A 16,652-nucleotide genomic window follows, 5' to 3' on the forward strand; every position below is an offset into this window, starting at 1 on the left:
TATTTATATCATTGCTTACTGCCTGGAAAGCTGCAAATCAGTTCCTGATAAATATGCCACTTCCAGCAAGATTAATGCTAAATTCCTCCTTTTAGAGCGGCAATTTGCAAATTGCTAAATTAGATTTTAACATTCGAATACTCTTTCTTCATGTCACACTTGCAGCATCTTTGTTTTTATCACCTGATGATACTGTTTGTGTCGGTATTGAACTTTGAGGCATATTAATACAATACACATAGATTTTGGTGGCAATTTTTTATGACAACAGTTCTTGTGAAATCTATTAGGGGAAAAAAAAAAGTTGTGCAGAATAATGTAATCCATTACACGAGGTTTGCTTTTGTTTTGAATTGGATGGAAATCAGGTATTTGTTTTATACAAGAGAAAATAGCAATACTGTGCTATTTGGAAGGTATTTTATTGACAACTTCAGAGCTGAGATCTGAATCTTCCTATAGGCTGTCAATTATATCTATAAAATTAGGAAATAAGTACAGGTGCATGAATATATAAACCTATGTGATGATATCTGGTTATCCATCATAACATTACGTCTTTCATTCTATTTACTGATAATTTCACAATCTTTAATCTGTGTATTCCACTTCTTTATTAATTAGGGAAATTTTAATATTTCCAGTTTAGGAAAAAATAATCCAATTCAAGCAGGGATGTGGTTACTGCTCTGGGGTGCCATCAACCAGTTTGAGTGTTTTGCTGTATATCCCAGCAGTGACCACTGAAGAATCAAAGTTCATTCCCACTGTAAATAAAATATTGGGAGAGTTTCATAACAGGATAGTGAGTTTCAGGCTGGTTCCTCACTTCCTTGCCTTTTACAGCTTCTTTTTGAGATATCAGCTTTGTAGGCAAATGGTTGCACCATTTAATTTCCATAATCCCTTTCACTGGTTTACCAAGTAAATTCTAGAAGGTAAATGGTGAGGGTGGAAGAGAGGCAAGATGAGAAGGGAAGGATGTAGGCAATTATTTTTGCTTCTTCTTGCCTTCTGCCTGTTAGGCTGCAAATTCCAGAGCATTGATCTCTGTAGGAGTGTTTGAGGGTACTGAGCTCGTGTCTGGGGGCAGAGCTGCAGGATTTGTTGATCCCTCTGGAATTGACTGGCAAGGTGAACTGATGCTGATAATTTAGCCAAAGCCAGTTCAGCCCCAGAGCCCTCATTTTGTCAGGAGCAGCAGCCCTTGACGGTGTTTGCTCATCACCTGCATCCATCCCCTCCTCTGCTGAGCCTCAGGCAGGGAGGGCCTGGCAGAGCTGCCCAAGGGGCACTAATGGTTCCTGGGTGTGAAGATGGTTAACTGAGCTGTGCACTCAATTAAGATGAGATCCTCAGTTAACAGGCACCCTGGGAAGAAATGAGTTACTCTCATTCCCGGGATTATGAGCACTTAATGGAGAAGACATACCAGAATTCTGCCTGTGCTGCATGAGATAACCCTAAAATGCAGCATGGGTTTCCAACTAACTCCTCTAGGAAAAAAAGACAACAACCCAAAACCTTGCCAGGTGAGAAGGAAGAATCAATGCTCGTGTGAGCTCTCTTACAGTCAGGCCAGAGAGCCTGAGCTAATAATCAGCCAGAGATAAATGTGAGGTGGAATTGCATGCAAAGCTGGATTTTCCTTTATGCTTTCCTTGAGCTCTGTCCCTTTGCTTGTGACATGCCTATTTAAAATTACAATTAAAAAATGTAACTTAAATATATTTATAGTATTTTTTTCTGTAAGACTTACAATGTGAGTGGAATATCCAAAAGATGGATGGCTCTGACTAGAGCTGGAGGCTTGGCTATCTGATGTGAATATGCAGTAGACAAACTAAACTTCAGTCAGTGTCAGTGTAGTTTCAGAAAATTTGACAGATTCATTCTGCTTTAAATTGGTTCAGGATCTTGGACAAAGTGAATCTAGGATGGGTTTGTGCTGGACCTAGATGAGTAAAAGCACATTCAGGAGAAGTAAGAAAAATATTTCACACCAGTTTTTCACTGACATTGCTGAGAAGTGGGGAGGAGGTTTGTGGAGATGCTGCTTTGGTTTTGGGGTTTCCTTTCATATTGCATCTTCCATGAAGAATAGGTGATATCTTTTCTTGGGTAAAATCAGTGCAGTAAAAAATAACTTGGAAATTTTCTTTGCCCCTTCTAGGGAAAAGTGAGGCTATTTTTCTTCCAGTCCTGTTTTGGTCAGGATCACTGCAATCACTTCAGAGGGAGGAGGGAAATGAATTAGAATTACTCTTCTGAGCCTGCTGCACCTTGGTCTTTGGTACATGGTTCATGCCATATTACTCCTTGCTTGTTTACTGACCTCCTCAGTGACTCACCTTGGTTAATGAATTAGTTTCAGTTAAATTACTTTCACATTTGGATAATTTTATTTTTTACCAGCACCCAGTGCTCCATTTGATTAAATTAAATCAAGCATTTAGTCAATCACCTTTCTGCCAAAAAAAAAAAAAAAATACAAAAGAATAAGAAAAGTCATTGCTGTCGGTTTCCATAATTTATAAGTTACCTAGGAAAGGAATTGAGGGGGTGTTAGTTTGGTCCTGGGCTAGGGCTGGTGGGTGCACTAAGGCAAAAGCAGTGGTGCATCTTTAAACAAGCTTTAATAAGGTTTCTTTAACTCCTGAGCCTAACTCTGAGATCTCCCCTGCTGTGAGCCATAAGTTGCTTGTAGGCTTGTTCTAGAGAGTAATAAGTATTGTTGTTTAGCAATTGTGTTGTTGAAATTCAGCTCCACTATGTCTGACAGTATTTATCTAAAATACTTTCCCTGGTGCGTGCTCAAGTTCCAGTAAACCGTGTCTTATTGTGCGACCTTTTCATTTTCCAGTGAAAAGGGATCAGCTCGTCAGATAAAAGCTACAAGCTGAAGTACAGGAAAAATGCGTGCTCAGAAAATCCGAGCATGATTGAAAACAAGATGTGTTAAATCAATGCAGTTTATCGCCTGCCTATTCCTGGCAATTGCTGTTCTAAGCTCATTCTGAGCACACACTAGATGATAAAAGTATAGTGTCACAGTGCTCACTGGGGTGTGAGGGCAGGGAAACATGTTTATCAGACAGGCTGGGATGATTTTTTATTTATTTTTTTTTTTACCCTTGATAACATTTATTGTCAAAATTTTTGCAGAGAAGAAACCCCAAACCCTGAACAATTATGGAAGCAGGTGATACATCTGCTGCTGAAATCACAGACTACTGAGAGCTCTCAAATGATACATTTCTGTTTAAATGTTACAAAGTAGAAAACAACAAACTCAACTGTTTCAATGTTAAATAATTTGCTCCATCATCCAGGGTATAGCCAAAATGGTCCTTTTGCTTTTGGGTGAGTGGCCTTACTTCAATTTCATGTAGGCAAAACAGGTACAACAAGTCAAAGCTTATATTTAGAAATAAAGGTGTTTGGAAACTATTATTTTCTCAAGGGATTTAAAATTAGTTATGGAGAGGGATTAAAGCCCTAAATTAAACCTTGGAGCAGGTCAGCCTCTTCCAAGAGCACCACACCTATAATATTCATTACAATTAGGCATAATTCATATCATTTTTATGATTCAGCTCCACTTGTGTTTCCCTGTGAATCTCATTTTCAGAGATTTTGAATGTGATAGCTGGAGTTTTTCCAGTTTTCTCTCTTGAAGATTCTTCTTTGCTCTGACCATAGTGTGCTTCCATGTCACAAGTCTACAATTCTGAGAAGCAGCCAAATTTAGGCTAAGAAGCTTCTGATAGGAATTCACACTGGACACCAAGGTTTTTCGTTTATGCATCCCCTGGTAATAATTTTTTTAATAATCTGAAGAGATGATAAGAAATAAGAAGGTTAAAAGTGAGAGAGGCAATATTCAAAAGGAAATATTTCTGCATACGAACAAGTTTCAACAATGGTTTTCAACACAGTCTACCCCAAATGAGCTTGTGAAGGGTGAAAACAGAAAAAAACTTCCTGTACATTATCCAAAATAATCTCTAGGACAATTTTAAAGGTGTATACACTTACATTGTGGAATTTGTGAAGTGCATGCAAAGGAAAAAAATGCTGAAAATATGCAGAATACAGAATGAAAGAAAAGGTTACATGAGGTGACAGTTTAGCATCTCCCACACTCTGGTACATCTCTGCACCTGTTTCTGAGCCAACAGTTTAAAAATAAATGCAGTGTCTTTATTTTTAAAATGTTTTAAAGTAGGTCTAAATATAGATCTTATAACTAACCTTATGCACCCATTGTTTTAAATCTTGGCTTGGATGCATTTCTGTGCTTGTATTTATGTGTACACATATATTTATTTATTAAAATGTAGGAACAAGCCATTGAGAACCAGCCCTTTTCAGTAAATTTTTTGCTGCATGCTCACATGCACCTCCAGAATGTGTCTGAAAAAGTGGGAAATATTCACATGTAAATGCTGTTTATCCCTTTTTATAATGACTGCTGAAGTTGCATCAATTAACCTGGACAGCCAGACGAAGTAACCAACATGCATTAATTTCCTTCTGGCCCCTGTATGCACATCCCCAGTGAATTCCAGCAGGCTGTTGTGAAATTGGGGTGTTTCAATTCCAGTGCCTGAAACTGGCTGCTGTTTCAGGCTCCCTTAAGGCCAAATCTTCCCCATTAGACAAGAGGTCAGTGCAGTCAGAGGAAGAAGAAACTGTGAAGCTCACAAATTGTTTGACTTTTTTTTCCCCCCAAGCCAGATTGCAGGTTCCTATGAGTGAACTTTCAGAGCTGATGTGCTTGGAGAAACCAACACATAATTCCTGCTAGACAGATCTCATCATTGCATTCTCTAACTTCCATAAAAATATGGGGCTCAAGATGTGCATTCCTTGCATCTTCAGCACCTCCACTGGCTGCAGGGAGTGGGCTGGGTGAGAAGGGAACTGCTCCTCTGGCTCCAAGTTCCTGCAAAAAATTGTTTTTAGGAAGAAAATATCACTCTATCATGTCTGTAATAACACTGATGGACACGGTGGGGCTGCCTCAAACACTGGCCTGTTGCATCTTTAGTTCAAGTGAGGAGCAGTCACAGGGGAAGCTCGAGAACTCTGTGTTGGGTTTGTCATTTGACTCAGCTTGTTCAACACAAGCACGTGGTGTCTGTTGGGGCATTAAATGGCAATAAAATGTAGGATTTACATTTCAGATATCCCTATTTCTAATTTTTTTTAAAAATAAATGACATGATGTCACAGCTTGATCTTAGAAATGTAGCAAATTCAATGTACAGGAACATGTTTAAATACCAAGACCAGAAAAACAAGGAAATTCTGGGTTAACACTGGAAGGGCCTTTCTAGCCCAGACCTTTCTGTGCAGGCTCTCGCTGTCCCACCCACTTCTGTTTTCCACTGCTTGTGGGAATAAACACTCCAGGGAAAGTCAGTGGAAAGAAAACTTTAGAAAAAGCAAGACAAATTCACAACAACAACAACCAATAGCTCAGATGCTCGCATGTTTTCATTTAAGGAGCTTTAATTAGCAAAAGAAAAGTCTTTGCAGGGAGATTTTCAGAACAGACTTTTTTTTTCTCATTTGATGATGGGGTTTTGAAGTGGGTTTTTGTGGCTGTCTTTGTAGAGCAGGCAGAAAGAGGCCACTGTGCATAAGAGCTGTTGGGTTTGGGGTCAAAATGTTGCTTTTTAACACCATGCACCAGCACTGCTCTGCTGCAGGGCCTCAGCGAGGCATTTTAGTACCTGGGGTTTGGCATTATCATGGTCTGTCCTGTCCTGTTCCCACCTTCTGCAGTCACTGTTTTATTTTGTTAGGGGCAGGGGCTTGCAGCAGAAGTCTTTTGTGGCTGTGAGGTGTTGAGACACGAAACTTTGTGTGTCTTGGCCGCAGAGTCACCTTCTATTTATGTTCTGATGAAGTTCCTCTCATTGGACAGGAAAGAAAAAACCAAAACAAGTGTGTGCAGACCCCAAAGCCCCACCTCTTTGACACTGCAATTCAGGACCTGTCATCAGCTGTCTAATTTTGTTGTAGAGCCAAATTTACAAAAGAAATCTGTGAAGAGACAGAGGAAGAGTCTAAAGAATCTTCTTCATTCTACTGTTCAGCAACTCCCTGGTGCTCCACAGGAGCAAACACTGTGGGATATTGAATTCCCATGTACAGACTTTCCCTGAGTGTTTCACTTAAAAAAAAATCAAGACCAGATTTCTCCTCAGAGATAGGGATGGTCAGACATGTGGGCCTGGGGCAAATTTTTTTGTAGCCTTCAGCCTTTTTTTTTGGGTTATTTGAGCACTCAGAGTCCCTTCCCTCTCCTTGTAGCCTTTTCCACTGGAAAAGCATATGGGAAGTTCATAGGTCTGAGTGCTGCTTTCTCATTGGTTTTGGGTCAAACAGAATGAAAAAGAAACAAGGACTGAAAAATAAAAGGAGTAAATGAAACCATGAATGCATGGGAAACAAATTAACTGGATATGTTTTACATTCTGAAATATTTCCATAATGCTTCTATGTAGTGTGTGTTTATTTTTCTTTGAATAATAATGTTAAAATGTGTCTAATTCAATTACTCTCTGCATTTGCTGAATGAGTTTTCCTTGGTGAAGGGCTCTCCTACACTACCCCAAGCTACGAATTCCATATGATATTTGAACAGGTCCTTTTAATTGCTGATATTAAGTGTCGATCATTCTGCTGTGAGTTGGCAGCATGGCCAGAGAAACAAATTCCTCTCTCAGATACATCAGACAGTCATTCAATTAACAACCAGAGCTTTATTGACACAGTAGGAATTCATTATGTGAAATATTAAAAAAAGCCCTCCACTGACTAGTTTAAAAAAAAAAGCAAGAGACTTTTAAAGATGGTGGATTATCTGCATGTGGTTATTAAAATTATTTGTGCAGAATTTGAAATTATGGTTATGATGGAAACATTTTTTTCTCAGAGGCATAAGGAGCATTTTTGTTGAAAACATAAGTTGGACTTTGAAAAGATGACTATAATGTACATATCCCTATTTCCACAGACATTGTGCATTTTCGTGATTAAAAGCTTTAGATTTTATGAGTTATGGCTTTAGATTTGCTGCATAAAGAGCTTCATGGCTTATTCTGTTAGAGTCTAATTTGAAAGAAAGTTCTTCCTCAAGGGTTTAAGAAGTAATTCATAAAATGGTAAGAATAATAAATATTGTGCCTTAACTCATACACTAGGATAGATAGACAGATTTTGTACACCTGGGTGTAATTTTAGTTAATTCACACAAGAGACAGGCTGAAAGTTTATTGTTTGGAAGGAGAAAAATGGCTTAAATCTTGTATTTGCAAAAATGATTATATTAGCTTAAATGAAAATGCTACTCTATTAATGGCTTCAATAAGCTTTGCATTTGGAAAAGTATTTTAATAAAAAGTTACCTGAAGTTTACTGCAACTTAAAATATGTAAGTGAGGGAAAAGTACTTACCTTGATTTATATGTCTTTTGGAGGTGTAATTATTGGCTTTTTACTCACCTATGTAAAACAATGTACTTTTGTAAATGGATTTCTGGCCACTTTACTCCTTTTTTTTTTTTTTCCTTTTTTTTTTCCACATAAAAATAAGCACTGTCAATCAAAGAATTTTAAGGTTTATTTCCTCTTTAGAAATGATTGATAGCCTTTTAGATTTACAAGTTGACAAGTTAAAGGGTTCTATTGGTATAATTATGTACTAAATTCACAGTCTTTCAATTTAAATGTCCTTTTAAAACCACAAGATTATCATACCTGTATTTTGAAAAGTGGGCCAGTCAGTTTGGGTTGGTATACAAATTGCTTCCATTAGCCTTGGGACCTATTTGAATTTAGTACAGTTTTTTAAAGTTAGTAGTTCTTTCAATGGTACTTTTAAAATATAAGGTAATGGGAATGCATTTTAAGTACCATATGTGTTGTTTTTAATGTAGGGATGTCAAGAACACAAATAGAGAGTTTGTATTTCTGATTGAGTCTCTTTTTTCCAATCATGGAAAGAAAACTGTTACTTGAATTAAAGGGCTGGGAAATGCCTTATTGTGGATGGACTTGAGCAGCAGAGCCCAGTCGTGTACTGGGGCAGAGGAAAACCTTGCAGGGAGGTGCTGTCTGACCTTGGGGCAGCTCTTCTGCAGTGCTTGGAGATGAGAATATTCCCTTTTCTTTGGAGTTTTTCCACCTCCTGACACACAACTGGTTTGTTTTAATGCTGAGGGTGGGGTTAAATATGTGAACAGATCTCTTTCATTGAGAGATGATTAATTACATTTGGGTTGTAAATGAACAAGGAATGGAGGGCTGAAATTGTCCAATCTGTGGTCAGATGTCCAGGCAGCTTTTTTTTTTTTAATTTCTTTATTATATTTTTAAAATTTTATCTAAGGTTGAAAGGTTGAAGGGTTATTAGACTAATGTGTGGTATTTAACAATAGCAGTTTAGGACCCAATCCTGCAGATTTCTGTGTGCAGCCTCTCCCCACCACAAAAGTAAAGCTGAAGCTGTTTGAGGCAGGAAGTTTTCACTATCTCTCACAGTATGCTTGATGCCTTGTGAGATTGGACCATAAAATTAACGTGTTTTTTTTTTTTTTTTTTTGGGCCATTTAGTTCAGAAAATACTCAGAGGAAATACTCTGTGGATTTCAAATGTGTTGAACGTGTAGGAAGATATGAGAAAATGACTGCTAACTCTGGGGGGGATTTCAGAACTGGCCTCCATTTGTAATATTGCAGAATTTAGTAACTACTTTCCCAAAGGATCTGAAGGGAAATGACCATAAACTAGTCTGAATTAGAGGAGAAACACATTTGACAGAACCACTCTAAAATCTTTGAACATACTTGCAAAAGAAATGTAAATTTGAACTGTAGGGCTTTAGGGTTTTTTAATCTTCTCAGAGAACAGCAAATTTTGATAATAAATATAAATAGCAGTAAATTAATTTATTTGAGAAAGGTTTAAACTAAGCAGCCTTGTAAGTAAACTCAGAGGTAAGGAAACCAGGGGGTTCCAAACCAAGGTTCTGTGGTATTTTCTACAAACTGCACAACAGAGAAGTCAGCGAGGGCCAGGGTGTGAAAGGAGATATAGGGAAAAAAGCCCAAACTATCCCAAAATCAGGAAAGGGCCCAAGATAAGAAAAAGCCTTATGCTCACTCCTTCCATATAATGACCTGAATATAAATAAAAGATCGCATTCAGATATTCCTGATGAAAGGAAATTCCTGAAAAAGCCCCAAACAAACAAGGAGACTGGAGGGATGTCATAACCTCTGAGGTAGGAAAAAGCTCAGCAAATCAAATCCTGAAGGATTTCTGGCCTTCTGAACTGTAATTTCAGGACATGGTCAGAAGGTTCCTCTCTGATATTAGAGGAATGTTGAGGACCTTGTGCCTCTCCAGCAGTCCCCATCAGCCACACATTCGTGTTTCACACAATGTTTTGGGTAGGTCTGGGTCCCTCAGCATCACCTTCCTCTGCCTCAGGCTGCAGCAGCATTGCTGGGTTTGCTTGTGGCCATGGGATGTGCCAAAGGTCCAGGAGGAGCTGGAAATTTGACCCTTTGCTTGCCAGCTGGACAATCTGCTGTAGAAATGTGGTTTGAAAGTGACAGTAATGCAAAGGGATTGTTTTGTGGGCTTGTTATGGGAGCCAATTAATTACAAACAAGCCAGGGATTATATACTGGTTTCATGATAACATTTAGGAGTATGGAAAAATGTTCACTTAAAACATGGAAGTACAGACAGGTTATGCCATGTTGAGGATGGGAGATGGAGTTTAATGCTAAATCTTTTTGCAGTCTTAAAAATATCATCGTTCTAGCCACATAATAAGTTCATAATAAGATCCTCATAAAGGTGTATGATATATTCATAAATTAATAAGACTTTCTGTGAGAAATATTATCTTTTTGCTATTAATAAGATAAGACAAGGAAAACTTTAAAGTGATTCAAAAATGAAAAAAAGATCTTTTTTCCCTCCACAAAAAAAAAAAAAAAAAGGCTGAAAATATGAAAGTCCATGTTCATATTAATTTTTTTTTCAATTTAGCTCAAAAATTTAAACAAATTGCTGTGGAGTATTTCCACATCTCCATTGGCATGGGAGAGTCAAGATGTGCTGTTGTTTAGAGATGCTGGAGAATACTTGACTGTTCCAGTTCACCAAAGCACTTAGGAAATTCTAAGCACATGTTGAAGTCTCACTAACATCCGAGTTTTAAAGTGATCATATGACTGGAAATATAGCTAGAAGGTCATTCAGTGTAGTCCCCTGTAATTATAGGCAATCATATAAAAAACATAATATGCTCAAATTTGCTTTGCTGAAAGCAAATGGGTTTAAGTATGTGCTTACAGATAAGCATGTGCTTAAAGGCTTGACACAATCAGAGCTTCCATTAATGCAGACAGACCAGCATTTTCATGAAGATTAAAGTGTTCCACTTTCACCATTTCTCACCTCCGTTTTATCGGACAAGGACTAGGGAAAGATGAACTAAAAACATGGATATATATTTTGGGTTTTTTTAATTAAGTCTTCTGGATCAGTTCAGTGCTAATTGGAACCTAAGCTGCTGAAGTCAGTGTTGATGAGTAAAAAAATAAAACCTCTGCCAAGACAACTGCCTGTATTTCACAACAAAATTATTTGTGAACATTGCACATGGAGCATATTAAATGTATAATGAAATTTGGAACAAATAAAGCACTGGAATAGTAACTACTTTTTGTCTTCCAATCACCTTCCTCATAATATGAAAAACCCAACATGAAACATGGGGTGTAAATCAAATTGATTTCATTGCGCCTTTCAGAGATAATAATAATTGCTTCCTATTTGGAAGATCATCCCCAAATCTTCCAGCAGCTTCGCTGGAGGAGGTGAAGTGGGAGGGTTTGGGTTGAAGTCAAAGGATCAACCTCGAGCAGCGTTTGAAGCGAGAACTGATTCAGTTCTGAGTCAAGGGGGCTTTGCCGCGGTCCTGCCGCGGTCTCGCGCTGCCTTGGCCCGTTGTTGTCACCTGAGCCCGTTGTTGCTCTGCCTTTGTCACCTCACGCTGTTGGTTGTTGTTGTTTCAGCTCTGAACGAACCCACCATTGACTACGGTTTCCAAAGGTTACAGAAGGTTATCCCCCGGCACCCCGGTGACCCCGAACGCTTGCCAAAGGTCAGCACAAAGTTTGTTGTTTTATTAAATGTGGTAAGGATGGTTACTGCGTGGTTTTGTCTGAAAGTGCAAGGCTCTGTAAATGTGATGGTCCTGGTCTGGTACCCAACCCAGAGAAGCTGAAGCAGAGGAGTGACCAAGAAAACCCAATCAGCAATGGAACCTTAGGAGAATTCTGTTATCTTCCAATCACAGCTAACTGAAACAACTCTTGCCTTTCTTAAACACAAATCTTTCTCTGTGTTCTAAAATATTGAACAATGAACATCTTTTTTGGTTTCTCTTTTGGGGGCTGAGCAGCGTGTTCATAGTCTAATGATGCTTTTTGGTTTTGGTATCAGTAGAACTTTGCCAGCCTAATTCTGAAAACTTCACCATTGATAAAATCAAGTTAATTGGATGTGACTCCATTGCTGCTGCATCATGTGTTGGTTTAGGATAATAATGATTATTACTGTTTTATTTCAGGATTGCTGATTTAATTAGAGCATTGTGTACTGAAGTGATGTTTGTTCCCATGAAAATTAGAGAGGTTTTTTGTTGATTTCTGTAAAATAAAAGCTGGAGGAAAGACAGCGTTGTTCAGATAGGTTTCCTGTACTGGGAAAGCACTGGTATTGCACTCAGATCTGGTTTTGCTACCTTGCAAGAATTTGCAGTGACTTTTGTGGTAGAGTGGGGATTTAAGTGTTGCTCATGTCCACAGGACCTCTGAGCAATAGTGATGATCAGGAGTCACTGTCTGAGCCACCACATGTTTTATCTGCTGTTACTGAGTGAGCTGGGGAGCCAGAACACCCCCTGTGGAAAAGAAAATGTGAATTTGCGGAGCTGAGACACAGACAAATGAATTGTTCAGTTAATGCACATCCAGTATAGCCTTTGTGACTGGGCAATACCTGTGACCTCTCTTCTGTAGCTCCCTGAGCTGTCCACAGGCTTTCATCAGGGATTGTTGTAGGCTTTGATTAGTTGCATTTCTAAAGTGTTTGAAAGGTGAGATTTCCTGGACACTGGAACTTAATTTGTTTAATTCCTTGAAAGGAATAAAATTCAGTGTGTGACTTTTTTTTTACAGGCTTGTTCTGTCTTTTATCTTTGCCTAGGAAGGCAGCAGGCTGTGGGTTTGGGGTCGCTGATGTGTTGTCCTTCCCTCTTCCCACCAGAGAAACATGCTGTCCTGGAGAGTTACATTTACCATTGGCTCTGTTCACCCTCTGCAAGCTGTCCCTTTCCCTAACATTTGGACAGACTTGCAGCAGGACACAGCTTTCATGGCTTGTCAAGTTTCACTCCAGAGGTGCAACCCTTTCCAAAGAAAGAGAGCATCCTTCTGTAGGGGCTTTTTTTTTTTCACCTCTATCCAGCCTCTGCTGCCAAATGTGCTTCTGGAGGGAAAATAGTTTCTCAGAAAAGAAGAAGCCAGCCTTCACTGTGCACCAGGCGTTTGCAAGGCCTAAAAGAAATGCTGCAAAACTTCCCTAGCTGGCTAGTAGATGGCCATAGATTTTATTTAAATCACAAAATTCAAGTAAAATAAAACTGAGCAATTCCAAATTGACTTATGTGGCTAGGGATTGTGGTGCATCACCAACTTTCACAGGAATTGGGCTCCTTTTTGACTCCTGAGGCACCAAAGGGGTCCCCAGCAATGCCCCTTTGTGCTGGTGTGGGAATGTGGGAATGCAGGATCCAGGCTGAGCACCCTCCTCTTTCCCATTTGGTCTGAGACTGGTACCACACATTCCTCCTGCCTGTAATCAGGCAGAAGAAAGCTTCTCCATATCCTGACTCAGAAATTTAGCAGGTATTTATGGATAAGGTAAGAGAATGAGGGTTAGCACTGAGTCATCTGTCCCCTCCTATACCCTCTTGGCTTCATGTGTTTCTTTGGAGTATCTTTTAAATGAGTTTTTCAAATCTTTAAATCAAGGGAAATTGTGGTTATGTCTGCAGAGGTGAGATGCGATGGCCTAAAAATAAAAGTTACTTCTTAAAGGTTGGACAAACTCAGTGATGAAAGTGGTAACACTTAGAGGGAAGCAGGATGAAGAGAGGACCTATTTTTTTTTTTTTTGTCTTTGGGTAATTCCTTCTGTGCAAGCTTGAAGGTTGGACCTCAAATTCAAGTCTCATTAATATGCCACGCACAGAGGCTGAATGCAGCAGGGGTTGGCACATGTCGACTCCTGTATTTGAGGCACTGATGGTTCAATTCCCAGCATCACTTGCTGGCTGCAGGATCATCATCAAGGACGCCGTGAGCCTCTGTGCTGGTGAGCACTGCACAGTGCTCTTCCCCATGTCATTAAACCAGGAAGGGCTTTGGCACTATTCCACTACAGACAATTCTCAGTGGCTACTTAGAGGAGTGTTGGAAGCCATATGGCTCCCACAGTGGAACCACGGGCAGAGAGGGCAAATGTTGGAGAGAAGCAGCAGAGAGCTGAGCAGTGCTCAGAGCTCTCAAAGTCCTTCCATCCATTTCCCCCGTTGTCCTGGCAGCACATCCTCACTTTCTGTTCATGGAAAAGCTTGTGCCTTTGCATTAAATAAATAAATCATATTTCTCTAATTGCTGCTAGGCTTCGTGGCCATTATTCCATTGAAACATTACTGATGAATTAGAGATCTTTCCAGAGGTAGAAGTGGTTATAATTTCTGTGTTCATGAGGGAATGCTGCCCTTCCCATGGACCATCGAGATCACTCTGCTCTGTGACTTATCCCTGCAGTCAAAGAGAATTGCTGAGGCCATCAAGTGAGTGTCAAGAGCTCTACTCTCCAGAGCTGAGGAGTTAACAGCATTTCTAAACCCATTGAGGATGTTTGAGAAGTTTGATCTCCACAAGTTTAGAACCAGTATTTTCAAAAGTGCTCAATATTTATGTTCAGGATGAATTTTTAGAAATGTTCCAACTATCTGCTGGAAGTAGGCAAAGAAAAAAAAGGACAAATTTAAAAAAATAATTTCTCCTTCCCAGTGTTTCAACAGTCAAATTCCAGTAGAGAATGCCCTCTGACAGTGAGGAGAATGAGAACACCTGGAAACGAGGGTCTTTGGACTGCTAAATTGACATCTGATGTGCTTAAAGTCGAAATGCAATATATAGTTTCTGGAGAAAAGAGAGGGAGCTGATGTTGGCAGCTGAGCTATGGAGCAAGCTTGAGCAAGAATTAAAACCCAGGAAAACAGGAGTTCCCTTCTTGTCCAGAGCAGGTCAGGGAAGGCAGGCAGTGGAAGGAGATGTGCATGTCTGTACAGACACCCCCACACCCACAAGCACCAGGAGGAGAGACAAGAGATGGTGGGATTAGCACTCAAAGCTTGGTAATTCAAGTACCAGGAGTGTGCTGGGCAGTGTAGCCTTTCCTCTCTAATACAGACAGGAGGCAGATCAGAGGAAACAGGAGATCTCTGGGGATAAGAGAAAAGGAGCACTGTGCTGCTAAGGTTGAGAAGTGGTGTCATTGTCCTGCAGAGAGCCAGTGTGGAGCTGGGAACAGCCCTGCACGTGGCTGTGCCCCATTCCCATCTCGAGAGTTTGCACACGTGCACACAAATGCACTCGTGTTGTTGGTTCCTGTGCACATAAACTGCAGTGGAGATCGCTGAAGAGTTCAGATCACAGCAACATGTTGAGTCTATTAAGGTTCATTCATGTAACTACCCTGCAATCCTTAAAATAAATCCCTGGCAGACACGTTGCAATTCTGCAATTTTGTTAAAACTCCACAGCTAGAGCTGTAAAACAGCTTCAACTGTGAGCTAGATTTGAAACACATCCATCCTAAATGATTTAATAACAACGATTCCTCTTTATATGCAATTTCCTAGATTTTATTTGCCATTTTCACCACTCCTACAACTCATCACTTGTATTTAGATTAAGCAGAAGATTGTTCACTCTGTGTTTGAGAAGCAAGTCATTGCATCAACCCCCTCTGTGATCTGACGTCCTCTCCCTCCCAGTCTGTTCCTTCAGTGCTCTCTAGGAGACCCCTAATCCCTCCTGAAAGGGACCTTTACTTCTGGTTTCTCTTCATGTAGATGAAAGTGGAGCTTCTCTCTCTAGTGCACAGGGGGCTCCCTGCTGAGCTGAGAGCACAGGTAACCAGAATCCTCCTTCCCTTCAGCTCCCTTTCTCTGGTCAGTCATTAACCCCCCCAAGACATAGCCCACCTCCTCGTTTAGGACACACTAATAGGAGACATGTGGTTATTAAGAACCAGAGGCTGGCAAAAGCAGTTGTCTTTTTCCATATGAAATCCCACAGATCTGCCCTTTATCCATCGTGACATGGGTATTGTTTATATTGCAAATAAAGGTTGTCTCTAAACGTGGGTGGTTGGCCCAGGCTTGCTAGCAGAGGTTAAAATAGCAATGAAGACAATGCAGCTCAAGTTTGCTGCCTCAGACAGACCCAATGGAAATTCCAGAAAGGGTTGCCATCTCCTAACTCAAGATATACTGCATTTTAAACTAAGTTAGTAATTTTCAGCAAAGAAAACACCTTTTTTTCTTTTTCTTTTTTTTTTTTTTTTTTTTTGTTCCTATCCAGTGTAACAAGAGAATCATTAGAAAAACTTTTATACTAAGTGTGGGCAGGAAGGGGGGGCATGTAAAGAGGAGCTATTGGAGTTCATCTGTACAGCAAGGAGGTCATGGGATGTGCTTGGAGGGTTCTACATTCTACTGTAAAATTTACAGGAATGTGAGACCAGAGTTGAGGTTGGTATTTAACCCTCAACAGCTGGGGTTTTTTAAGTTTCCTAACAATTTGAGCACTTGGTTGAGGAGCTTGCTTAGGGGGACTGATAGTTTGTTTATCCTACAGAAGATATTCAATGAGAGAGCATCAAAGCTTCTGAGATGGCGAGGTACCCGTGAAAGTGTCACCTTTGTGGGGTGGTGGATGTCAGAGAGGTGTCTGGGAATGTGCAGGGTCTGAAATGCAGAGCAAAGGGACAGAGGCACCGCTCGCTGAAGGGCAGAGCCAGCGCACAGGGCTGGCAAGGAGCCCTTTCCTTTCTGAAGGTCAGCAGTGTGCACACACATTTCACTGAGCTTTCTTTATAACTGGGTCAGCATTTACTCAGCAAATGATTAGAGCAGATGGTGTAATTTAGAATCTATGACAAAACTTTTAATAGATCAGGGCTAACATGATGACAAGGAGCTCTGTGCCGTTCTCCACTCCTGATCTCTCCTTTGCCTTGGGGTAAAAATCATGCCTGGGATTGGATTTTCTAGTCTGAACATTCCAGCTGAGCGACTCCAACCACTTGTTTGAGCATCCTGTAGGAGGGATCCCCACATTTCTCTCCTCCTGTATCCTCATCCTTGTTGGTTTCAAAAACAACAATTAACTGAGGATGACAGGAAGACACCAAACAGGTAAACACAATCCCTTCGAGGAGCAGGTTTTGAAGGAAAAAGCCACAGTTTGAAGAA

The 16,652-nt window shown here is 40.1% G+C and overlaps 1 protein-coding gene across 8 annotated transcripts in view; it reads left to right on the top strand.

Moving 5' to 3' along the window:
* The window catches only part of EBF1 (EBF transcription factor 1), a 267,162-nt gene that overhangs the window by 224,988 nt on the left and 25,522 nt on the right, over positions 1 to 16,652 (top strand). For all 8 annotated transcript variants that reach the window (XM_058848781.1, XM_058848782.1, XM_058848783.1 and 5 more), the window contains exon 11: positions 11,110 to 11,198. In XM_058848781.1, coding sequence (XP_058704764.1) covers positions 11,110 to 11,198 — 89 coding nt within the window. The remainder of the gene's footprint in view (positions 1 to 11,109; positions 11,199 to 16,652) is intronic.

The sequence above is a fragment of the Poecile atricapillus genome, chromosome 13, assembly GCF_030490865.1.
Source record: "Poecile atricapillus isolate bPoeAtr1 chromosome 13, bPoeAtr1.hap1, whole genome shotgun sequence".
Classification (NCBI taxonomy): Eukaryota; Metazoa; Chordata; class Aves; order Passeriformes; family Paridae; genus Poecile; species Poecile atricapillus.